The sequence below is a fragment of the Alternaria metachromatica genome, assembly GCF_023757995.1.
Source record: "Alternaria metachromatica strain BMP 0045 chromosome Unknown scaffold_2, whole genome shotgun sequence".
Taxonomy (NCBI): domain Eukaryota; kingdom Fungi; phylum Ascomycota; class Dothideomycetes; order Pleosporales; family Pleosporaceae; genus Alternaria; species Alternaria metachromatica.
The window spans coordinates 2,004,775-2,029,194 of NW_026055493.1; the positions used below are offsets into that span (position 1 = coordinate 2,004,775).

Below are 24,420 nucleotides of genomic sequence, written 5' to 3' on the forward strand. Positions count from 1 at the left end.
CAGTGAATCTGTACTCGGAGGAAGTCAAGAGCTACCTCGACACCGTTGATCGCAGAGCGCATGTCCTTGCCGGCGTCGTAGAGGAGAGAATGGCAAGTCTTTAATTATCCATCCTGGACGGGTGAGAGTTACCCAAGCTGACTAGGCCAAGATCATTCATAATCCTGGCACAGCAGTCAGTACTGAGCTTGCGACTCCAGGACCAGAGGTTACAGTAGTTGTGGAAACAGCCTACAAGGAGTTCGTGACCGAAGAGTACCAAGATTGGCTTGCTACTTCGTCGTACGAACGGTCTCGTACTGCGTATATGATCCATTCAGTTCCGCAAAAAGATGTCGAATCGTTGACGAGAGCGCTGCGTGAACGGGCCGCGTACTTGTTTGTGACCAGTGCATCTTGCGACTTCTACGGGCAGTTTGCCGAAAGTTGGCCTAAATTTGTCGCCTCGCTAGCGCAGTCCTGAACGCAAAGGCAGCCAAATCTCTTAAGCGTTCGTTGCGATAATCGGTGACTGTGTTGGAAGAAGTCGCAGAAAGTGCACATCTATGCAAACCTTTCTCCACGAGCAGGCGTCATTTCCTTGGGACTGTTTGACGGTCAAGAGCCGCTTGATGTCGCGATTGCTTGGGTTCCAGACAGTCTTACGACTACGCCTTTGAATCTAGTCCGCTAGTTCTCCGACCGTTCTCTTTCTTGCTCTCCTAACGCTTCCTCGATAGTAGCCCATATCCTACACCTGTTCCAAAGTCCGTCAGGCACGTCAAGTAGACGCTCGTCACATCCACTGACCCGAAAGCGTTTCTTCGCAAGAAGCTTCGCGGCAAACTTCCAGTCCCAGCAAGCAGTAGGGTCCAGAAGTGCTGCATGTTGAGTGGTAAGATGCTGCTCGATCCACTTGGTGTCCAGATCCCAGACATGCGGATGTAGACTTCCGTCCCGGAGGCTGTCTCGCCAGAAAGCGGAATCGAGTGGTATCTGCAGAGCCAGCACTTTGGATGCACAATGCAGTGCTACGACAGATTGTACTGGAAGGTAGCCGCACACTACGTCCAACAATTCCGTCGGCAGGCGCTCCAATCTTTGGGGTTCGCGCGTCGCTTCCGGCGTATACTCTGGTTCGTCTCTACGAAGCGGCGAAGTCTGCAATACTCCATGTACGAAGGAGGCGATATCTCCCACTTCGATGGGATCAGTGTAGAACTTCTGTGAACCATTAATGGCGAGCTTGAGGGACATATTGGGGTTGCCTACTTCATACTTCGCACCCCACCATTCGAGTCTGTTCAAAGCCAATGCGCTCCTAGGCCCATAATCGCATGAAGAAGAGCAAAGATCGAAAATGTCTTTCGATGACTCGAGTGACTCGTCTATACGGCAATTTCGCTCAATGAAGCGCGCACTTAACAGATGATAGAGTACTTCAAGAGCCGATTTCGACACAGTATCCTTCCTTCTAGAGTAGAAGTGTTCGATGGCCCGACAACTGATCGCGATACACGATTCATGTAATGGAAATAAGGTTCGGTAATCCGGTGCATAACACAAAGCGTCGAGCCAGATATCATCTTGACCAGCGCCGCCAACAATTCGAAAGTAGCCCGAACCAGCCATGTTGAAGGACGCAATCTCGGAGAGGAAGATGCCTGGTATTTCAGATACGTTGATCGGCCTTGTCCGGACTTTAGCGCGTGAAGATAGATGAGAGCCGCTTCTTACGTCGATCCTTCGCTAGCTACCGTATGTTCAGCTACATCTTCGATGCTACCAAGAAGACGAAGGCTGTATAACCACTAGAATGCGCGAAATGTCAGCAGTCTGTAACGCTTGTTTGAAAAAAGATAGTATACCTGGAACCGCATGTCTTTTGGGTCGATATTGTAAACATCGCCTTCTACATCGAAAGGACCACCACATATAACGCAGAATCTTGAATCCTCCATGGCGCATCGCGCATCGCTCTTCCAGTCATCCACGACCTTCGAAGAAAGTAGACTACCCATGTTGATACTGCGCGATGAGATAGCAGCTGGCAGAGAATCAGGCGGTGACGGCGGTTGTTGATCTGCAAGATGAGAACGCCCCGTCCCGTCCACCTAATTTAGTCTGACAGGAGGCGCATGCGCATCAAACGCAATATTCAGATGAACAAATGTCGGCAAGACGATTGTGAGACGCCAAACTGAGTGAGCGACGCTGGATAGGCTGATTGCGGTGAATCGATGACGGTAGCGCGTTCCGCTGTAACTTGAACAGGTATAGCGTGTCCCACCATCTCCGAAGCGGGTTGAGATGGCTGAGACTGGATATTTCTATCCTGCAAAGAGCTATACATTTGTCATGTCTGCGTTCATAGTTGATTGGAATTGACACGTTATAAGGACGTAATCACCTAATACGATTGCCTTCGCAGTCAACTCCGCGCGCTCACAAGCCCATGCTGCCACTAATGGAGACTACGCTACGAAACATCAAGAAACACTTATGAGCTCAAAGACGATACATTCAGCCATGATTATGTATAGATACTGATATCCACGGCACACATTTGAAGATGCACGCAATTTCTCACTCCCATCGAACATCCGACAGAATTTCCCTTTCGTGTCTCACCACTCTTCATTCAGCATACCTATTTCAAGATCTTCTTCCAGTAAATAATCTCCTGTTTCAAAGGACTGAGCTTCTCCCGTCAATTCTTGTAACCACATATTGTGTTCATCGTCCGTCTGTACTCTACCCGGCTCAAGCATGTACCCATGCCTACCCCGCGTTATACGAGGCCTTTCCTTGGAATGTCGCCAGTCATGGAAGGTTGTCTTTATGGGACCCGATAACTCAGGAGCAGGCCCAATTTCCACTCGCAACGGATAATCTGTATATAACCGGAGGGGCTCTTCTTTTTCCGCCAACATCAAGAACTGATCATCCCAAAGAACTCGGTCTTCCGGACTTTCAACCTGTATCAAAAACTCCTTTAACTCAGGTAGCACCTGTTCTTGGGTGGTGATCAAATCATATAGTTGGCGGGGATCTGCTGAGGTCATGCTGTCGTTTCGGTGTAGGCGCAAAAACTCTAGGTGCGGAGGTAGTCGCAGGCACCAGCGGTCTGCTCCTGCGATCTGGATATCCGTAGGACCCCACTCGTATTCATTCGCAACGGTCAGTTCGTCCAACATCCTCCAAATATCAGCACTGGTATCCAATCGCCTCAATGCGGTGAAGTGGCTCAGCGAGTCAATCAGGTGATCAGAACTACGTTGTTCTTCGTCTTCCTCGTCTTCCTCTTCCTCGTCCTCGTTGTCCAGATCATCCAGATTTATTCTCATGTGAATAATATCGAGATACAAGTCTTCTAACGTATGCTTGAGAGGTTCAAGCATAGTGACAAGCTCGGCCCCTGTACAGCTAATAGGGCCAATGGTCGGGTTGAACGAATAATAAAGCCGTTTCAGCCGAGGGGAGACGGACAACAGCTTCTGCATTTCCTCGCCCGTGACGGCAGAGTTAGGAAGATGGAGGGTTGTAAGTGTTGTGCATCCCAAGGGTTCGGAAAAGCCTGGAACCAGGACGGGACCATACAGACTTTTGTACCATAAGCTTACCCGGGCTAGCTCAAGGGTTTGCAGTGTAGTATTGCCCAGAACAAATTGTAAAAATGCCAAAGGCCACGGTTTAGCGCAATCATTGGCAGCTGTGATTCTGATCAGCCTGGGGAACCCATGTACGGGTAAGTTCCAAGGTAGCAGGGACTCCAAAGCGTCCGTCGGAAAGGCGTGCAGCTGAAGTATGCGAAGATTTGGTAGCAGAGCTAGCATCAGCGCGACCAATGCATCCTCGTACCCAGCACGCAGAGTCTGACAGAACAAGAGATCGTAGGGGGGATCGTATGGAGGTTCAGGAAGATTGTCCAGCGACAGTCCTTCCATGGCTAAGAGATCTTGAAACCATTTCTGGTTGTGGTGGCTAGCAGCTTCCTCTGCGGTCGCCCCTGCGGCTTCATACGGGACGACAACATCAATGACTTGCGCAGCCTTCGCAGCCTTCGTAAACTTGTCGTAGTCTTGTCGGGACATAACTCTTGGACGGGGTTTCGAAATACTCGTAACCCACGAATGTAACTCTACTCTCTGGACATATTTTTCGCCAAGGTCTGGCCTTGCTACGATTCTGCCGACGAATGACGAGAGTGGACTACGATGCGGTTGAATATACACTCGGTAGAGTGCCGGCTCTGCATGCTGTCGAAGACTCTTACATGTCAAGCTTAGATTGAGAAGATCAACCTGTGGAAGGAACAACGTGATGTGTGCCACCAATTCAGCGGCCAGTCCGGTAAACTGCGGTGACGTCTTCGAATTAGCGTTTGCGCTCGAGCCTTCGGGGACCTGCTTCTTTTCCTGCCTGTGTCTGGGCATCTTGGCGTCCAGCGAAACGTTGTATGTAGTATTTCATTCATATACGAGAGTGTTGGCGCTTAGGTACTCGAGGACGGGAGCAACCAAAATGTGGGTGAGGAGGCTGGGAGCGATTACAACCGCAGGCTGACCCCACCTTTCTCTCGCGGCACCGGCTCCCCTCAACACAGAACATCACTTACTAGTCGAAGCTTCCACGTTGTGATCGGTATACTTATTGAGTTGCGCGTTTGTCACATAAAGCACATGCGCTCGCTAACCGTCTCTATTAGCACTTGAGTCAAGGCGGAAGTTTTAGTAACACTGCCTACTTCTCGGATACGTGGGCGGTATCTCGTACTATAGGATGGATCAAGGTACGAATCAACCTTGGAAGCTAGCAACCTGCTGAGCAGATGCTCAATTTTCGGGCGATGAAGCATTTCTGTTACTGCATCTACAGAATAGAAAGATATCATCTAGGACGTGATCTCATGAGCAGTCACGTGCCGGAGGCTGGATTTGCTAGCGTGACATTCTCGCGTTCGTTTGGCGGCTGCGAGTGCTGCGCGTCGTCAAACCTCCACTCATCATCCCTCACAGGCCGCAATCAAGTCATCACGACGGTTGTGCATCTCATCCCGAGTTCTTGTTTTCTACCGTTTACTTTTATTGCACCCTGAAGTCTCCCTACAGTCTGTCATCGTCCAGCACCTGCCGTAACAGCGCGCAACCGAACACCCTTGAACAGGATCCCGAGACCAGATGCCTCATTTTCCAACGCCAAGTCGGCAGTTACAAAATAAGATCCAAGGCTGAAAAGAGCTGTTTACGGTCAAACGACAAGTCTTTTTGTCATATGGTGTTTTGATGGCAACACAACCTCAGATCCATTTCTCGAGACTGCGACGGTCGTCAGGCTCATGCCTGCCATGGTATTCCTCATGGTATCGTGTATCGCCTCCTGCAGTCCTGCCCTGAACACCCCGGCCAGAATTCGCCCTATCAAGCATATCTAGCTCAAAAGGACCGCCATGTGCACCTCTACTCTTGTCCGCACCAACCCACCCACCGACTGGAGTTCCTTTGCGCTCTTCTCGGCGCGGGAACAGATTTGTGTTGTACGTCTGCAATCTAGCGCCAGCAGGACTCATCGTTCTATTCTGCCCTGGGAGCATCGGTACGGGGGGCGGCAGAGTTAGATCTTCTGCTGAGCTATCACGAGAGTTACCCTTGAGCACGGAGCGAATGTTTTCTTTCGAAACGATGCGCGTAACGCTGCGATCAGACTCATCGCGCAATAGCCGTTGAGGACGAGCGCTGCTGGCAAGCCCACGTGTACTGTTCCATCGCTCGGGGCTTCTGGATGATACGGACGGAACGATATGCTCCATTCCGGGCCATGGTACTGTTCTGGGCGGAGAAGTACCCGGCCACGCAAGAGGGTTTGGTGTCGCCTTGCGATGGATGTCGTTCGACGCGATACGCAGATCGCCAGTATATGCAGTTGGCTTAATAGGCACAGGAAGCCTCGTGACTGGCTTTGAGGGCTGAACGCGTTGCGGATCTCTCGCAGTGTCCTCGCGTACACTTTTGAGCTTTGTTAACGAGATCTCGTCGTCCCACCCACTGCCCTCGTAGCTTGGAACCCGTGCATCCGGGTGTGCTCTTCCCTTTTCGATCGTTGGCGCGACCCGCATCTCAGGCTGGTACTTGTGGTGCAGTGGCTGTGGTATAGCACTCAACTGGCCCATGGGCGAATATATTGATTCGTCCGTGTCGTCACACATTTGCATGCGCTGATGGCTACCGGGAAGGACGAGAGTGTCTGAGTTATGGGTTGACGTGTAGACACTCTGGTCAGATGGCTTGCGCACTGTATCAGGACGGGGCCATGGCGTAATGATAGTGGTATCCGTTGAGGCGCCGCTCACATGCCTCTCGGTTGACGAGGACTCGGAAGGGTGATGAGCCGGTCCTTCATCAGGTAGATAGATCTGTCGTGTTACACCATGCAGCGGACTCTTCGGCTCCTCCTTTGACGCCATTCTGGACATGCCTCGAGACAGCGAGCGGCGGATGCTATCTGAGTACCGTCTGATTGGGCTCTCGCTGCCATCCTGGTCTTGTCTGCTGCGGTCCTTGTCAGGAGAGCTGCTCTTTCCTGGGCTCAGGCTACCGTCCCGCTTTACCACCTGGGCCTGGAAGGTCCTCACTTCGCCCGTCTTCTCTGCGGCCTTCCTGCGGTCTGCTCGGGCTCGCTGTTCATTCAACCACTCTTCCATCTTATGTTTGAACTTGGGCCGTTCAACCAAACCGCCATACTGAGGGTACACATCGCGAAGCTCCTTCTCAGTCTCGTCGTACTGCTTTCGCGTGAACACTCCAGCACCGCTGACACGCTTATGGAATGTTGCCCCTTCATCACTGACGACCTTCTTCGGCAAGGAGATTATGCGGTACGGCGTGGGCGACATCAGGCTTCCTCCAGGTACCAAGACGTTGTCCTTGGGAAAAGCGAGACCAGATGGACACCGCTCTTCGATGTAGAGCGCGAGGCGACCGTAGTGTCGTCGGCCTTTGACACTGTAAGAAGCGCGAACAGCATTGACGATGGGCACGAAGACTGCTTCCCAGGCGGTGCAGATGTTGCGGAGCTCGAAGTAGTCAATGTTCCACGGATTGCGCGACTTGCCGACCTTGAATACCTGCAGCAACCAGGCGAAGAGGTGTTTCTCGTACGCCTCCACAGTCCAATCACTCTTGTCGATTACTCCATGCACGCTGGAGTCTGATGTGTACTCCGCGCTGTGCTTGTCGGCGCGTGGGTCATAACGGTGTACACCTTCGTCGAATCGTGTATAAAACCACAACAGGTCTGTGCGAGACACACCGTCCTCTCCCTCCTCTCTGGCTATCGCCGTTGCACGTGGTACCGCCTCCGGTTGACGCAAGAATATCGAATCGCGGAACACAGCCCATGGCTCTAGGAACGCAGCGGTCGCGAGGAAGCGCTCTTCGAGACTGTCCAAGTTGGGTAGTTGCAGTAGCGACAGTGCTTGTTTGAGCTCAGGAGGGATCTTTTCCTTTTCGTTGCGCGTGAAGAAGTCGCGCATGTTCTTGAGTCCTGAATTGGTAGGAGAGTGCGCCATCTTGGCTGAGTCGTGGGCGCAAGGATTGCGGCTTTGGTTTGTGGGGAAGGTTTGGGCTGTTGTTGTCGAGTGGCAGGCCACAATATCGCTAGCGCTGTTTCTTTTTTGCGTCTCGGTGAATGCAGATTTATTCAGGCGGCAAGATTGTAACATCTGGCTCGGGAACGCAAGGCAGCGGTCTCACCTTCACTAGGACCCCGAAAGTCCGCCGCCATACGCTCCGCATCTGTCGGAACTGGTGGCCAACGAACCTTCCGAGTGGTAAGATGCATTCGGTCGTGTAGCAGTGATGCCAATATCCCGACTACGGGCTAGCATTCACTTCCATAGTTGCTGCATCGACGACGACCCCAAGCCCCGTTGTTGCGCCAAGCCGAGCTAGCCGGTCATACCTTCCATCATCATGAGCTGCGAATCTCTGGCATCCTCTTCTCTTATCTGATACTTCTGGAACTCGGACTCACTGAAAGCAGCACCCCGACAATCACAGCCATGCTCTACAGTATTCCCGTGGTCTCCTTCCTGGTCTGCGGCGCGCTCGCTGCGGTAGTCCCCAAGCTGGACCATGCTTCGAGCCTGCCATGGTCCCCAGATCAATCTTGCATCATTCCACCCATTACTGATGAGCAAGTCGAAGCTCAACTGGCCGCTCATGCGACGGATATCACGGATACCGCAGATACCACAAACGGTCAGGATACAACCCAGTATGGCGGTGCTTCACTTTTCAACTATATCAATTGGGGCGGTCCACAGAAATGGACCGACATCGTTTCCCCAGGTAGATCATTGATTGCTTACTGCTTCTATTCTGAGAAGGACCGTGCCAGGCTACTTGAGCGCGTCGAAGCAGCTGTAGCCCTCTGGAAAGCTGCTCTAGGCGGAGAGCGTGGTAGAGACAACGGGCATGATCTTCAATTCAACGAATGGTATGACTACAAGGCGTCCAAGCATCACTTGTGCTATGATCCGAACCCCGAAAACAAACAACAGTGGAACCCTTCGTTGCCGACTACAACGTTGGCGATCAGTCTGTCAGAGAAGATGACCAACGGAGCTTACGCGACTATGGGGGCTGGCAGCGCGGCTGATAGAGGCAAACCCTGGAAACTCCGCTTGTCAATCGGCCCAGAGACGGCTGCCCTGGTCGTCGCGCACGAGATCGGTCATGTGCTCGGTATGTCTCAAACAAACAAATATCATGATCATTACTGACAGTTCAAGGCATGGGTCACGAACACCAGCGAACAGACCGCGACAAACACGTTGAGTTCGATTGCAAAAAGTTGAAAGGCTACTCGGACGCGCTCGCTCGGGCCCGAAAGGCTCTCCCGCAATTCAAGGACCACCAGCTATGTCTGTTCGCAGACTACTCCAAGAAGTTTCAATTCCCCGCTGTCCACTATACCATGTCCGTGGCTTATGGTAGCCCTGCCCAGTACTGGTGGATGAAAGCTGATACCGAGTACGACGTGGACTCTATTATGTCGTATAGCAGCTTCCAGCATGCCAACGAAAAGTGCGCCGAGGGAGACCACCCGGAAGAATGCCCATTGAGGAGGTGGAAGGTGCCTGGAGATAAATCGCAAGGAATAGCGTACATCGAAGATGCTGAAAAGCCCAGTCCAGGCGACGTCCGCTGGGTCCGCACCAATTACCCATACCAAGGACCCCATATCGACTCAGTCGAGAATGCGGGCATACAAGATGAGAATGAGGAAGCCTCAGATGAAGACTTTGACCAAATTCCATACATTGAGCGAAGTAAGGTGACTGGCGAAGATCCCAAGTTTCTAAGGAAGTTGGATCGTCAACGGGCGAAGCTGGCAGAGGAAGAGAAGGCTGCCAGAGATGTTGCCAGTGCTGCTATTTGATGCAGTTGCTCAAATAGTCCGAGAAAGTCCGGGGCGCCACAAAGGCCCTGCACCCGAGGCTTGAGCGACCGGCGAGTGTTTTCTAGTAGCAATACTCTTTCACCAGAGTGAGCATTGTGACTCAAATGCGTTATATGGCCGATGCGCCCTGCAGTCGGATCGCCCCTCGTGATCACGAGTACATAAATGCCGGCACTCACGTTAAAGACTCCCTTACACTTCCCATTTCCATCATTCCTTTGCTCTTACCAACTGTTCCTAGTACCATCATCATGAGATACTTCCCGGTCTTTGCGGCGGCTGCCATTCAGGCAATAGCGGCGTCTATTCCCCCAATATCGCCCATCTTCTCAGGTCCATGCGCTGTCCTACCTCCGTCTAACAACACCGAGACTCCAACCTATGATGGGATGCAATCTGGCGCTACATCTCTTTGGGGTCACGAAGGCGGTGGTGGCCCCAAGAAGTGGACGGAGCTCTACATCAAGGGCATTACGTTGATACCGTACTGCTTCCCGACAGAAGAACACCGCAAAGCAAATGTTGAGAAATTAGAAGCAGCTATCAAACTGTGGATGACAGCTCTCGGCGGCGGACCGTCGCCGGGTACAAACCACAAGATCATCTTCTCGGAGTATGTTGACTTCTCACAGAACCCAAGGTACTGCATAGATGTCAACAGTCCAGCTGAGAGCAAATGGAATATGGCTGTACCCTACAAGACAGTCGCCATCTGGAAGGACGATGGCGTGGGCAAAGCCGCGGCCGCATCCACTGTGGGCATGGGTGATACGCCGGGAAAGCCTTGGGATCTGAACATGTGGATAGACGTAGAGGCCAGCGTCATAACTGTAGCACACGAACTTGGACATGTCATGGGTACGTTGGACATTACCCTCGATCTCGAATGTTACAAGACTGACAAACAAAAGGAATGATGCACGAGCAACAACGCTCAGACCGTGATAGATACATCCATTACGACTGTACAAAGCTCACCGACTATCGCACCGCCCTCGCACGCGCGCGTGAATCTGACCCCAGCACAACGACCGACGCACTGTGCAACGACGTCACAATCGCCGATAGATACAACTTCAGCGGCCGCTCCTACACTGATACTGTTCTGTACGGGAAATCCGAGGGCGGCTGGACACTGAACCCCGATTCACCGTACGATGCGGATAGCATCATGCACTACCACAGCTACATCATGGGTAATGAGAATTGTCTAAATGGCAACCAGGCGGAGTGCCCAGTAGCACGTTACAGGGACAGTACGAATCATGATCTCGGATATGAGATGATTCCTATGTGGACCAGGCCAAGTTCGTGGGATGTGGCGTGGGTCAAGACGCAGTATGGGTGGAGGTACAGTGGCGCCGCTGAAGGCGCGCAAGATGGCGGGGAGATTAGTGAGGCTCGGTTAAAGGAGCTGATTGAGGAGGGACGAGAGCGATATGTTCGGAGCCAGATGTAGGGCAAATCTCAGCTGTGCTTGCATATAACACTCTACTCAAATTTTATGCCTATATGTAAGCGCTAGACCAGCCGGGTTACGGCGACGATATCTAGGTACTAGAATCTCAGGGATATGTAACTCGTGGATGTTACAAAGCTCACAGCAGTCGACTGACATCTCTCACCTTGTTACCAAGCGCGTTGAGCAAGAGATTCGTTGGTCGTCCTAAACACTCTTACCTTCACCTCGCTTCTAGTCTTTTTAAACAACTTCAAATGTCCTCCTAATTCCTCGCTTTGGGTCTTAACTATAACGCCCGATTGTGCCGTCATAATAAGATGAATGCATCCCGGCAATCTCAATCCTCTCTATCGCGCGGGATGGACGACTCTAGCATCGTTTCGGAACTGCAGACTAAATCACCCTCTCTACAGTCTGTTACAATGGAGAGCAACGAAGCAACTCTACAAGGTGAGCACGAGCCAATCTGTCTTCATGAGGGCGACTAACGCATTCATAGGCTCACTGAAGAGGCGCAGACTCAGCAAAGACGAAGACATCATAGCAGCAATGCGAGACCGTCATCAACAAGAAGAAGCGCAGCTGCGTCGACTGAACGATGAGATTGTGATGCTCAGGCGCGATGCGACATCTACAACACAGTTCAATCGTATGATCGCCGAGCAAGCAGAAGTGGCAAAGGTTCTCAGATGCGAAGTTGAACAGCTGAAGCAGGTAAACGAGGACAGGAAGAGATCTTCTCAGAGCTTCAAGAATATGTTCGAAAGGAGTCAGAGTAGCGTAAGAAATTGGAAGGCACGGGCTGAAAAGGCCGAGAGTGAGTTGAGGGAAGAAAGGACTGAGAGATTTGAGGCGGAAGCAAAATTGGAAAGATACATTGAGGCACAGAGGTCTATGGCAAAGGAATTCGGAGGTTGAGCGGGCTAAGTACACAGCCTACGCGAGAGGGTACTCAGGTTAGGTATAGGAGCCCGCACATATGTCAAAGCCCCAGGGCACGTGCCCTAAATTCACGGTGAATATTGGAGAAAAGGCCTTTCCTTGGTTCCTCGTGAAGAATGAACGGTGAATGCACTAGTGGGTCGGAGAGCAACCTTTCCGTGTTGACATACCCATATTGCTGGCAACCACGACAACAACACAGGCAACTTTCGTCAACCACAAGTATGGATCTCGACGCCATCACCACCGCGATGACAGCAATCAGCGTTCCCACCGAGGGTACGCCTGTTGACACCAGTGGCAGCAACAGTGAGCTAGATGGTAGAGCACAGGGTACTTCAGCTATCGATTTGATCAACCTTACCATGGAAGTGCCCAATATCACTGGCAATTATCCTAAGACCCTCGTTCTCGACATTGGCGGCCGCAAGTTCAAGGTCTCGCGCGACACCCTGCAGGCAGAGTCAGGCCTTTTCCGACACCAACTCTCCGGCCGCTTCCCTTGGGAGCCTGAGATGGACGGCTCGTACTTTCTTGATGCCGACCCCGATCTCTTCGAGCACCTATTGCGCTTTATGCGCCGCCCCGAGGTACTACCGCTGTTCTATGATGCGGCTAAAGGATTTGACTATAATCTGTACAATCGTCTGGAGGCCGAGTCGCAGTACTTCCAGATCGACGTGTTGCATGAGTGGATCAAGAACAAGGTATGTCGCATTCACTGCGTATATGTATTCCGCGCTGACATATGTGTAGAAATACCTCAACGCTATCAGAGTCCAAACCTACGATGCGAACATCCGAGGCATCGGCGAGATTGGCCCAGAATACTTCCCCGCGAACAAGACCGAGGACTGGTATGTCATTCAAAAGAAGCAGAAGGTATATCTTTGTCCTCGCCATATCCCAGCTCACAGAGGGCGTCCGGAGTTGTGTGGCATGGCATGCCATAAGAAGCAAGCGGAGCACGCGTTGGAGTACGAGGAGGAATCTTATCTGGAGGTGGTAAGCGTACAGAAGGAGACTGTGTTCGACGCGAAAGTCTGCACGGTGGAGTGAACCTAGAACTGGCCTAGCGACTGTATGCGTAGTGAACGTATCATAGTCTAAAGGGAGGGACAAAGACACCGAGGACGTCATGATTTCATGGACATTGTATCTTACAAAAGCTGAGGTACATTCTCAGGTGGTTTGGGCGCGATAACCTTTCTCTGTTCAGCAATGCTTCTATAGCGGTAATTGATCTAGTGATGTTAAGATCCGGAGATGGTGTATCCTCCGCATCGTGATGAGGTATCATACCACGGTCTGCAGACAGATTCTTGAGACTTCTCGGGTGGTGCGGTGAGCAGATAGATTGAAGCATAAGTAAGTCGGGCTGGAGGCGCGCGGAAGGTAGATGGACCGGAGCCCTACAGTCTGGGTGCTGGCAATTAGGTACCTGTTTGCGCGCATATCCAAGACGCCGTTTCTCGAAGACGGGACGTCCCGACCGACGGAACGAATTTAATGGGCTGTGCGCTGGAGCTACTCCATCACAAGTAAAAACCAACTTCTTCGCAAACATGTAATCTGTCCGCTGCCACCCTGAGAGTCTGGATGATTAGAAAGGCAGCATGCATCCGCTCCACTAAGCTAATTATAGTAGCTAATGTCCGCTCCTCCCCGGAGCGCGCAAAAGCGAACGGAAGGCATCTCCAAGAAGCCCCATACCGAGATTGAGACCAACTTTACATCTCGTTTGCGCGACTGGAGCCAATGCCGCGACCTGTTAGCATGAAAGCGCGGTCTCCAAACTGAAAGCGGATGCATGCTGCCGACCTGACTGCGCAAACCCCTCCAAGAATCATCCGTACTCCTTTGACACTACTTGTGACCCATTCGTTCTATTTAACCTCTTTTTTACTTGACCATGTATTCACGTACCATTATCTCGGGTTTGCTGCTGGGCGCATTGCCCTTCCAGACTTCGGCCCAAGATGATCCATCAACAGACTGCACTGGTGTCAATGGGATCAGCCCAAAATGCAACAGTCAAGAATCTGCATACCAGCGAGACTTCTTCTATATCGGTGGCGGCTACGTCGACTCCGGCATTCCGGGCCAACAGATGTGGAGCGACCAGCTGTATGTTGAGAAGCTGACGCCCGCCAGCAAAGTCAACAAGCCTTACCCGATGGTCTTTGTCTCCGCAGGTGTCAACACGGGCGCAGAATGGCTGAATACGCCAGACAATCGCAAGGGGTGGGCTTCCTACTACCTTGATCAAGGCTACCAGGTCTACATCGTTGACATCGCTGCCAACGGCCGAAGTGGCCAGCAGCTTCTTTCCAAGTACCCTTTACGCCTTGGATCTACAGACACGATCAATGAGCAGGGCTTTACAGCCCCGGAAAACTTCGACCAGTACCCACAGGCAAACGCACATACACAATGGCCGGGAAACGGATCTCGCGGAGATCCAGCTTTTGATGCCTTCACTGCCGCCAACGTTCCTATCTCTTCATCGAACGTGAACGTGGAAAACACTATGCGCACATCTGGATGTCAGCTTCTCAGCATGATCGGCCAGTCATACACCATCTGCCACTCAGCTGGCTGTACGTACACGGCTATCTGGTCCGACGCATGCCCCGACCTGCTGCGTGCCAACATCAATATCGAGCCTGGCAACATCCCACATACTTCTCTGATCGGGAATGCGACTGTTGCTGGCGTCGGTCGTACTGCCGCGCGGCCTTGTGGCCTCACATACACACCGCTGCAATTCGATCCGCCAGTAACGAACTGCTCGACCGTTACTACCACTGAGGTCGGCCTAGACGACCCTGCCAAGCGCTCCTGTATTCTGCAGACTGGCACCATCCACAAGCTCACCCAACTCGGCAAAGTGCCCTACATCATGATCACAGGTGAGGCCAGTCCGCACATCACGTACGACCACTGCTTTATCGAGTACTTCAAGCAGATGGGCCTCACCAATTATCAGTGGATCAAGCTTGCCGACATTGGTATCAAAGGCAATGGGCACTTCGTGTTTCTGGAGAAGAACAACCAGTATATCGCCGCGGCGATCAACTATGGTCTCGGGCAAATGAATGAGAGCCCAGCTGCTCCGGGTCATCCAGGCCTTCCCATCTCTATGAAGTAAAGGAGGGTGCTGGCGATGACTGACAATCGCGAATCTGGTGTATATAATTTGAAGATCGGCTGCATAGTAGGACCAGCATGCTGCTGTTTTGGCTCCGTGTCACTTCCCAATCGAGTGTCGAGAAACTTTCCCCGCTCCAGGCCAATGCTTGCGTACTATACTGGTTGAAGACATGCTTACGCCGTGATGCTAATGCCAACGCTTGCTGTCCTCAAAGTTGGATAGAGAGCAGGAACGACCCATGCAACACCCTCAAGGAGCCATGTGCCTTGATAACGTTCATCGTATCTACATGCGCTGCCGCTGGTCCCCTCTTAACTCTGATCCGAGCCTGTGTTTACATCACTTCAGCGTTGAATTTCTGCTTTGACGCCTGTTCAAGCTCATTGTCTGTCGTGCTTTCCTTCCGTATGTCTGCGCGACTCGGCTTTCGGAGGTGGCATTACCGCGATCCCTATGATGTCTCAACAGGACGGTGTTCTTGTCTTCATGGTGCGCGGCCCGATCCAGGGCTCGTAAGCACTCATTTAGCAGAGACCAATGAGTGATCTTGCTGGAACTTGGATAGGGGCGATTTACCAGGCGTTGGCCAAAGCCTGGTGCATCAATCATGTTGGTCTCTTCGATAATGAGCGGTATGCCATGGATAGCTTACGACTTGTTGAGGGATTTGGGCGCTTGCTGACAAGCGCCTGTCTTGCGGACGCTAGGCAACCGAATCGATAAAGCACGAGTGCCTGCATGGCTATGATTGGACGCGTTGTGCAATCAGATATTTGCCCGTATGTGCATATTACTGCAAAAGCTCTTCTGCGGTAATCCGGGAAGATCAATACGTCCCGTCCATACTCATGCTCGACTGGAGTGAGGGTGACATTGAAACGTCCGGACTCAAGGACGGGTAGGTAGAGGGGGCAGACATGGAGCGGTCGTGCCACTCCTCGTGCTCCTCTTCCGGCGACGAAAGCTCAAGCAACTTCTGCGGCGATCCAGCGGAGAGTCCAAGCATAGTGAGCTTCTCTTGCAGTATGCTAATGACAGCAGGGTTGCCACCACGAAAAGAGGCCAGGACTTGCGCTAGCGAATGGATCAGATCTCTAGGTCCAAGGTCGAAGTGAGACTCGTGGTTGAGCGAAGGCATAATCATCATGACGTCCGCAAGCGAGTTTGCGACATCGAAAAGCTTCGACTCCTGTGTACATGTTAGTGACGCTCTACTTTTCTAGCGAGATACTCCATACCATGCCAGGCCCATGCGCCTCAATACTCTGGCGGGAGAGGCTACTCAGGTTGCTGAGGACGTTTTGAGCGACTTTGGCGGGGAAGCGAAATGAGAACTCCTCGTCCTGGCTGGCGCGACTGCTCAAATTCGTTACATTGAGTGCGTGCTGCCACAAGAAGATGCGCATCCATTGCTGCGTCATTGTGATGTCTGCGCGCTGGAGCTCGTTCTCGAGGCTGCGAGGGTCCTCATCACTGCTAAGCTGTTGCTGAGCTAATGCAAGAGCATGGCGCGCAGCTGCTGGTTCGGCGGTTATCGTGACATCCAAAATGTTGAACAGTCGGCAAAGCTGAACAAAGGCGGGTGTAACCGATCCATCGTGCAGGTCCTCCAGTCGAGGGAGATTAGGGGCGCGCTTGAGTGTTGTCGGCACGTCGTGTTGCAGAGAATGTGCTCGCTCCGTGATGAAGAGGAGCCAGTATACTCTCAACGCATATTGCGTTTGCTCCGCGGTCATGTGTTCGTAGTGGTTCGCCTTATGCAATCCTATTATGTGGGCCTTGAAGATAGCCTCTCCAAGCAACACTGTGGAAGCATTCATCCTCCCAACGTTTGCTGAGTAGACATGTAGGAAGAAGCTGCTCAGCAAAGAGAACACAGTGACGTTCTCCAGATGATCGCATTCGTTCCTTGCCTTTTTTGCTTCCATCTCAAATGTGCCACTCGGGACGCGGTAGTGACCCTCCAGTGGACTCCCCGATTCGTCCATAGAGAACTGGCTCACTATAGCAGCAGATATCGCAGTGGCTAATGCATAAGCTTCCAAGTCATCGGGATGAGTCAAAAGTCGTGCCGTCAGAGCCTCTGCATCGACCACCGGCCATATACCATATCCACGTGCCGAATAGACATCCAAATATTGCGATAGGCAAGCAATCGATATCCTCTGAGGCTCGTGAGGGGTGGCGGAGAGGGTTGGACTCAAGATATCCGGCCAGGCTTTGGGTTCACCATCGGCATCGCTCATCAAAGAGATGGGGTCCAGGTAGGTTAGCTCGGTAGATACTGGGCTTCCAGCGTCAAAGCTTGTCTCGCTGTTGCTCCTTGACCCCTCATCATGGGTGCCCTTGCTCCGTTCCTGCAGTCTTCTGATTGCGGCTTCCGTCGTCCGGCGTGGTCCTTTTGGTCCGCTTTTCCCATGCGTTTTCAAGTAGGTGCAGTCCCAGCTAGCGGCTTCGCATCTTGAACATGGCTGGTTGCCATCACATCGCACTTTCCCTAGACGAAGGGAGCGTAATGTCAGTTGTGTCACGAGCGTTGACCTGCACCTAACACTCACTGACAGAACAAGGGTCACACGCTCGTCGCGTTCCTTTCCGTGGGGCCATGGCCATTCTGGGGCCAAGGTACTAGCCCGTTTAGATAGACAGCCTTTGCGAGACACGGGAAATCCTCATCTCAACATGACACGGATGGATCGGAATCATGCACCAGACTGGTGGCGTCTTTGTGGGAGGGTGGACTGGAATGTCTTTCGGGAGAAAACGATGACTGAACGAAGCACAGAGATATAGAGTCCATACAGAACGATGTCGTAGGGAAATGGATGCGGCTGATGCTGGAAACAAAAGGTGGAGATGCGGCTGCAGGTCGGTTGATCCTTCCCACTTGAGGCGGCGACGTGAGCCAATCAGGGCCAAGTGCCGCCGTTGACCGCTGTGGTGCTCTAGCCAGCTAATCGTTCCGACAAACAGGCCGAGAAACTATCTTCTAGAAGCCCCATGGAAGGAAACACTCGCCGACCGTGCATGGAAAAGATAAGCGAACTGTTATATGATTCGATTACTGGCCTTCTAGAAGCTTACCGAGCGCGTCGTGGTGTAGTTCCTTTTGAGCATGGCGTTGGACACGGGCCTGCGATGATGAAAATTTTGGTGTTGAGGGTGCAATGCAATGCGCTGTCCCAGCAGATCGACCAGGAATATTCTAAATCGCGCGTCCGCATCCGGCAAAGGTGGTGATTGTTCCCCTGCTATAAGCCGCAGCATCGCGTCCATGAAGCGGCTACGCCCGGTGTTGTGAGTAGAGGCTGTGTGTGAGGCTGACTTGGTGATGGAATGCGCGTACGTGACGTAACCTTGCAATGCGCCATTTCTTAGCGCGCCCGACAGCGGGCGCATCAGCCCTTGGGATCGCGCGCCGAGGTCGAAGACGCGAACTATCTTCGTGCGACTGCGGCCGACTATTGTACAAGACAGCGGCACATCCCATAGCCATCTTGGAAGTCTCCTAACGCTGGTTATTGAGACCGTGCTTCGTCCCATGGAGTTAAGGATCCAGGCTCTAGAAGAAACACGTGGATATAGATGTAGCAGCATTGGGCTACCCCGCTGATGATGGGGGCTCTAGGCCCGCAAAAGACATGATGTTAACTGTTAGCAGTGAAGTCAGGAGGATTAGGAACGACTGGAGACATGCATCTCGTCACCTCGAGCCACCTCAAACGGTTATACAGAAAGCCTAGACCACTGGTGGCGCTGCCTGCTCACGCGCTGCGACGTCAAATACGCCACACTACACCACGAAGGCTGGGATCATGTCGAATCTCATTGGAACCGGCGTTGGAGGCCATCGCATTATTGCCGGCCAACTGGACGCAGCAGATTGAACAACAGGGAGTAGTGGTTCGAGACGTGACTCGTTCAGAGCTCTTCTGGATGAACTGACTAACAATATTGTTCTGGGGAGACTTCCAAGGTTGCTCTTCCGTTTAGAGAAGACGTTGCATCACGTGTGCGTGAAGAATCTACGACGACTACATTGCCATATCACGTGGCAAAGTCCACAATGATGCGCAGCAGCGTGCGGATGTTCCGCAAGAACGACGTAGCGCTGTGAATGATGGTCTAACATGGCTGCAATCGTAGCCACCGTGGGTCACAAGTGCTGTGCCAGAAAGATCTGGAGCGGGCATAGTGAATTAGTTTGCTGGAGCGATTCTGCGGACTTGCACCCGGTGTAGATTTCCAAGGCAGCGGTAGTGCCGTCTTAACTGCCTTGGTACTCTATGAGATCATACGCTCTTCCGCCTCGATGGTACCACGACGCGACGCGACAGAGTTCAGTACTGGATGCTACGACGACGTCATATCTGCCTTGTATCCGAGCCAGGAAGGACTGTACGCCCGTTTCATATGGTAGAATGTCTAGCTCGCATGTGGGGGACTTATCAGAAGTGCTGGCAATGCGAAATCCGGGGAAGATAGATTGCATCCCTCGCTAAACGCTGCGACGCAATTTAGGCATATGAGCGCTATCGCAACGTCCACGGTTGGAGGTTCACATTGGCCCAGATTGTAACATGACGATATCGCTGCTACGAATACGCAAAGCTTAAAGTTATGGCTGGTGGGCGCAGAGATGCGTGGATTGGACAGACCTTGGGCATTTCGCGGTCGCTCAGATAGTCCCAGCTAAATTTGGATTGCGACACAGGACATTTCGATGAGCTTCTCACTCTAAAACGATGTCAGTGGCGCCACAGATACGAGGCTGCTGTCTATATAAACAGTTGTTTCGTGATAACCAAAGCGACATCTCTACCAAGCCGTCAACTTACTCACTCACCTACACATATCTCTGTGAGATCACAAATCCAACACCTCCATTGATCGAAACCGCATCATCTGTCATCAAACTTTAAGATGAAGGTTCTTGTCATCATCGCGGCGATCGCTTCTATCGCTCTTGCTGCGCCGAAAGACCCATACCCAGCTCCATGCGGCAGATCGGACCCTTCGGGTATCTGCACTACCAAATCGACTTGTTACAAGAAGGGTGGCTTCTACGTCCAGCGCGACTGCACCTTCTATAATGTGCTCGACATCGGTTGCTGCTACTCCATTCCGGATGAGAAGAAATGAGGGTCATGCCAATGCGACCAGGAGATAGGACCAAAGAGGGTGGTGACTACGCATCGGAATGACGGAACTGGGGGAGGCTCGGAACATCGTCGATAGGAAAGCTCAAAGCTCGAGAGGTGCGAGTTTGCATGTGCAAGAAATCGAATTAGGCGCTGTGCAGAACCATCATTCTATCGTAAGCACCCGTGATGTAACTTCTTGACCAGCTAGCGGTAAGCGTTGCGACCTCTCGAGGCTTTGAGCACGCGTGAGTGTGGTTCGGATGCCTGGACGATGGATGAGTAGTGGTGGAGTGGTGGAGTGGCGAAGTCGAGTTGCGCGTGCGTTGCGCATGTGTTGCATACATCTAAACAGTGTCGCGAAGTCGAGTCAAGGGTCAGGGCAGACGGAAAGAAGCAATGACCGAGGCATCATTATGTCATGGATGCTCATTCGTCAGTCGGCCGCTACCGGAACGCAATCCCGCATCTCCCCGTTTGTCCACGATGGTCAAAATAGACGAGACTAAAAATTCCTCATCGTTTCTCATGCTCTTTCTGAATCGCCCTGGTTCTGAAATAGACGCCCCACTTTGCTGCGAGGTGTTGGTAATACAACGCCATTGTTCATCTCGTCCCGCCTGTTGAGCGTCCCCCACACTATTGTCAACACAACGCCAAGATGGACCCAGATCCAGGTACTGGAAGCTGTTAAGCGCTATCAGAGGCGCGGAAGGCTAGAACCACGTTGCGACGTGAGAGACAAGTACGTCGCCTTGGGATGCACTTCCCGTCATTGCGCGTCTCGGTGGTGCTCATGAGCCGGTACTCTCATGGTGCATCTGCTGGCCCATGATGACTTCGACTGACGCACCGACGTCCTTAGTCTTCTTTGCTCATCTTTCTTAGGAGTCTCAAGGCTGATATGACTACTCAATCGCTGGACCACCGCGTGTCCACCACTAGGACAGCAGAACCACGAGATACTTGGGATCAAGACTATCGCGAATGGGAGACCATGGAGACTACAAAGCGCAAAAGATCGAGCGGTGAGCAAATGGAGGCGCGCAAAAAGACAAGAGTGGATAGTTTGGCTGTGTCAAGGCAGCGATGTCCTCTCATGGAAGTGTTTCACGAATACGGCTTGCTGGAGATGATCATATCAAGCTTATACCCAGACGACCTCATGGCGCTACTTCTATGCTCAAAGACTATGCACAAGACGATACTGCCGCATTCCAGTAGCTTGGAGAATTTGCTGGGCAAACTCAAGTGTTCTGGCAGGGGTGTACGGATCCGTAACAAGCGTCACAAGAAGTCGACCTTCTTCGATGCTTACGACTGTACTGAGTACATCAAGTGCGGCGCAAAAGAGTCCGATACGGAGTGTCGACCCTGTTCAAGATGTAAAGTCAGCACCTGCGACGAGTGCCGCATCCACTGCGTCTACCAGAGCATCTACGAGACGCCATGTGATGAAGATGAGCTGCCCAACTTTAGCGGCTTTATCTTGTTATCGCCCTCTGAGATACCTATCCTCAGCCCACATCACATGTCTAGTGATCACCCAGCGCCAGAATGGGAAAGTCCCGCGCATGGTTCCAGTGCACCACATCACGACCAAGGCTTCATCGACGTTCCTTTTGAAGAAGATAGTTTCGGTCTACCAGAGTGTGTCGAAGAGCTCTTAGAGTTAGATCTCGGCAGTCACACCTTGGCCGCATCGGCGTCTTCGAACGTCGTGCACCCCTCGCCCGTCCTTCGAGCCTTATACCAAGCAACAGAGCAAAGGAAACGATGGTTCTGCAACGACTGCCTCCCAAAAGATGGTTCGGATAGCCGAAGCAGTCTTCAAGACTCTCAGTGTCAGTGCACTTTGCGTAATCGATTCCTTGACCGCTGGCTGTGCCTACGTTGTTACGAGGCAGAAGAAACTAACCTCGATACAATATTCGCTGAGCACAAAGAGCATTGCGCCTGTGGGCGACAGACCGGGAACAAGACCTGCTTGTGGTGTTGGGGAGAGGTGACGCATCCGATGCTCGGATTTGACGTAGTATCGAATGGAGATGCGGAGGAGACCGTTTAGCAAAAGCGCACCAACCCAAGCGCCGCTACTCTTGCTGTCGCATGATTTTGCGTTATGTGCTGTTAATTTTTGTATTTGTACTGTTTGTAACAACACCCTGTACACTTCCGTAATCTCAAACTTCTTGTCATCGTTTGCTCGTCTAGTCTGCTTTCGACGGCTGCGATTACGAGTATACCCCATTCACATGACCATCCGTTACTGCTCTTATGAGAGCAAGCGTCAATAGCATTCAAGGAAAGGCATAGACCGGTTTGTATACTGCGTCCATTCAGTCTTAGACCCAACTTGATGCATGTCGCGTTTGTCAAATCAGCTCAAAGCACCCCTGCACCAGACACCGTAGACTCCTCTAGATATGCAGGTATGCGTGCCATAGTCCACCTTTCTCTCAGCGAAGACACTCTATCGTCTTGTCCACCTCCATGTAACGTCCAATCTCATTCAACTGCTGCTTCGCCGCGATTGACCCACGTCCAACCACCATCTTCAACTTCTCCTTCTTGAGGTTCCTCTCGATCCTCCGCTTCGCGTCCCTGTGCAGGACCAGCTCCCCTCGCGTCTTTTCCAAATCCTCGGTAAGGTATGGGAGGCTCGGTTCGTCGCGCTCGCGTCGGACGCTGATTTCAAGGTCGACGGCGATGTTTATGAGGTCGCTGATGCTATCGCTGTGGAACGCATAGGTGGCGATGAGGTTGTTTTGGTAGTCTGTCAGGATGGGAGATGGCGGCGGTGATGACTCGGTGGTGGTAAACGATGTCTCGCTCATCTCCGTGTCGCTCCAGATATCGTCCATTGTTGCTGGGTGTGCGCGTTGAATTGGTACTGTCAAGGTAGGATAAGTTTTATGTGACGGTTGAAGCCGCAATTTTGACGTTGGTCGGATATATATCTCAACGTGTGGTGCGTTTGTCTTAGCTTAGTGTGGTGAGTGAATGGTCTGGATTCCGCGGTGAATCAGGATTCGCACCACCGAGACATTGAAGTGACCACGACAAGAAACATAAAGGGTGATCATAGAGGAGAGAGAGTGCAGACGGTGTATAAGGCAACTTGAGATGCGACAAGAGAGCGGTCTGGTGTTGATTGAAGACTATGTGCTTCCTTGCTACGTCTTGGGGGCCATGCTTGTAGTTGCCCTTCTCTCTTCTAATGACTGGAGTTGTCGCCTCATTACTAGGGCCCAACACGACGAGGATGCAGTGTTGAATTTGGTACAGGCCTTCGAATTCTGGGCCTGCCGATCTGGACCCATGGCCAAGTCAACCTTACAGGGAAGTTGATAATGGTGCAGAGTAAGAGTCTGAGATTGATTCTACTGCCTAGATACCAACACTGCTAATAAGGTCTCGTGTAACACGATCGCGGGTGTTGTGACGATGGGTCAATTGCCAGAGCAGAGCGCCAAAGGGAGTCTGGTATGCGAGCCCTGCTGCGGACGTGGGATCCTCTTCTGCGATTGCTATAAGCTCTTCGTTTGTAGGGAAGATGCCAGATTCGTCTTCGTCTTCAATCTCGCTGTTAGTGTCGTCGTCAGTCTCACTGTTGATCTCATCGTCGGTGTCGTCGTCGATCTCCTCCGTAATGGTCTTTGGCGGCGTTGCCTGGAGTCGTGATATAGACGCGCAGCGGTGAGGAGGTCACAATGCGCAGTGTTATAGAGAGCTGCGCGGGCAAGTAGCCCCAAGTGTTGCTGCGCCGGAGGGCAGAGCTGAATAGAGGCTTGGAGATATCGCCGTGGGAGGTGAGGGGAGAGTGATGTACGGGCGGAGGCGACAACGATCAAGGCCTTACCTAGATAAGAGGTGGCACGATTCATGCTCAAGAGATTAGGCACAGAGACAATGTCTGATATTCCGCTTTCATAACATCTACCCACATGACTGTTGAATAACACCTGGATCCTCTGCCCTCCTATGCTATGCACGCTCGTGGTCATGCATATGGGTAATCCACTCCGCCTCGACCCAGAACAAGATACTACAGTGCTAACATATTCTCATTTCCGCAAAGATGAACACCTTGTGATAGCCACGGAGTGCCAGCGACATCTGGATTTTAGAGAAGGCGTCGCAGAAGTGAACTGGTTTGTGTTCGGCGTAATCGGTGCCGGTATTGAAGTGATCGAGAGCCCAACCGCACGCGTTGCAGCGCGTCATTAGCGAAAGGCTGGCAGGACATTGTGTGGTTTCCCAAAGGTTGTCGAGTTCCT

The 24,420-nt window shown here is 52.1% G+C and overlaps 9 protein-coding genes across 9 annotated transcripts; 5 read left to right on the top strand and 4 right to left on the bottom strand.

Moving 5' to 3' along the window:
- Positions 1–5,278: 5,278 nt before the first annotated feature.
- Positions 5,279–7,546, bottom strand: J4E83_001509 (uncharacterized protein; the record flags this gene model as incomplete). The annotated part of the gene is made up of 1 exon (XM_049328465.1): positions 5,279–7,546. The coding sequence occupies one exon, from the start codon at positions 7,544–7,546 to the stop codon at positions 5,279–5,281; it is 2,268 nt and encodes a 755-aa protein (XP_049192983.1).
- A 492-nt stretch (positions 7,547–8,038) lies between these two features.
- Positions 8,039–9,420, top strand: J4E83_001510 (uncharacterized protein; the record flags this gene model as incomplete). The annotated part of the gene is made up of 2 exons (XM_049328466.1): positions 8,039–8,723; positions 8,771–9,420. The coding sequence occupies 2 exons, from the start codon at positions 8,039–8,041 to the stop codon at positions 9,418–9,420; spliced, it is 1,335 nt and encodes a 444-aa protein (XP_049192984.1).
- A 410-nt stretch (positions 9,421–9,830) lies between these two features.
- On the top strand, positions 9,831–10,900 carry J4E83_001511 (uncharacterized protein; the record flags this gene model as incomplete). The annotated part of the gene is made up of 2 exons (XM_049328467.1): positions 9,831–10,299; positions 10,353–10,900. The coding sequence occupies 2 exons, from the start codon at positions 9,831–9,833 to the stop codon at positions 10,898–10,900; spliced, it is 1,017 nt and encodes a 338-aa protein (XP_049192985.1).
- Positions 10,901–11,325: 425 nt separating this feature from the next.
- On the top strand, positions 11,326–11,821 carry J4E83_001512 (uncharacterized protein; the record flags this gene model as incomplete). The annotated part of the gene is made up of 2 exons (XM_049328468.1): positions 11,326–11,353; positions 11,403–11,821. 2 exons carry the CDS (start codon positions 11,326–11,328, stop codon positions 11,819–11,821), a joined length of 447 nt encoding a protein of 148 aa, XP_049192986.1.
- Positions 11,822–12,069: 248 nt separating this feature from the next.
- J4E83_001513 (uncharacterized protein) lies at positions 12,070–12,904 on the top strand (the record flags this gene model as incomplete). Its single annotated transcript, XM_049328469.1, has 2 exons — positions 12,070–12,552; positions 12,602–12,904. 2 exons carry the CDS (start codon positions 12,070–12,072, stop codon positions 12,902–12,904), a joined length of 786 nt encoding a protein of 261 aa, XP_049192987.1.
- An 853-nt stretch (positions 12,905–13,757) lies between these two features.
- Positions 13,758–14,996, top strand: J4E83_001514 (uncharacterized protein; the record flags this gene model as incomplete). The annotated part of the gene is made up of 1 exon (XM_049328470.1): positions 13,758–14,996. One exon carries the CDS (start codon positions 13,758–13,760, stop codon positions 14,994–14,996), a length of 1,239 nt encoding a protein of 412 aa, XP_049192988.1.
- An 829-nt stretch (positions 14,997–15,825) lies between these two features.
- On the bottom strand, positions 15,826–17,612 carry J4E83_001515 (uncharacterized protein; the record flags this gene model as incomplete). The annotated part of the gene is made up of 3 exons (XM_049328471.1): positions 15,826–16,188; positions 16,238–17,496; positions 17,558–17,612. The coding sequence occupies 3 exons, from the start codon at positions 17,610–17,612 to the stop codon at positions 15,826–15,828; spliced, it is 1,677 nt and encodes a 558-aa protein (XP_049192989.1).
- A 4,987-nt stretch (positions 17,613–22,599) lies between these two features.
- J4E83_001516 (uncharacterized protein) lies at positions 22,600–23,004 on the bottom strand (the record flags this gene model as incomplete). Its single annotated transcript, XM_049328472.1, has 1 exon — positions 22,600–23,004. One exon carries the CDS (start codon positions 23,002–23,004, stop codon positions 22,600–22,602), a length of 405 nt encoding a protein of 134 aa, XP_049192990.1.
- A 526-nt stretch (positions 23,005–23,530) lies between these two features.
- Positions 23,531–24,089, bottom strand: J4E83_001517 (uncharacterized protein; the record flags this gene model as incomplete). Its single annotated transcript, XM_049328473.1, has 2 exons — positions 23,531–23,812; positions 24,084–24,089. 2 exons carry the CDS (start codon positions 24,087–24,089, stop codon positions 23,531–23,533), a joined length of 288 nt encoding a protein of 95 aa, XP_049192991.1.
- Between the last annotated feature and the right edge of the window lie 331 nt (positions 24,090–24,420).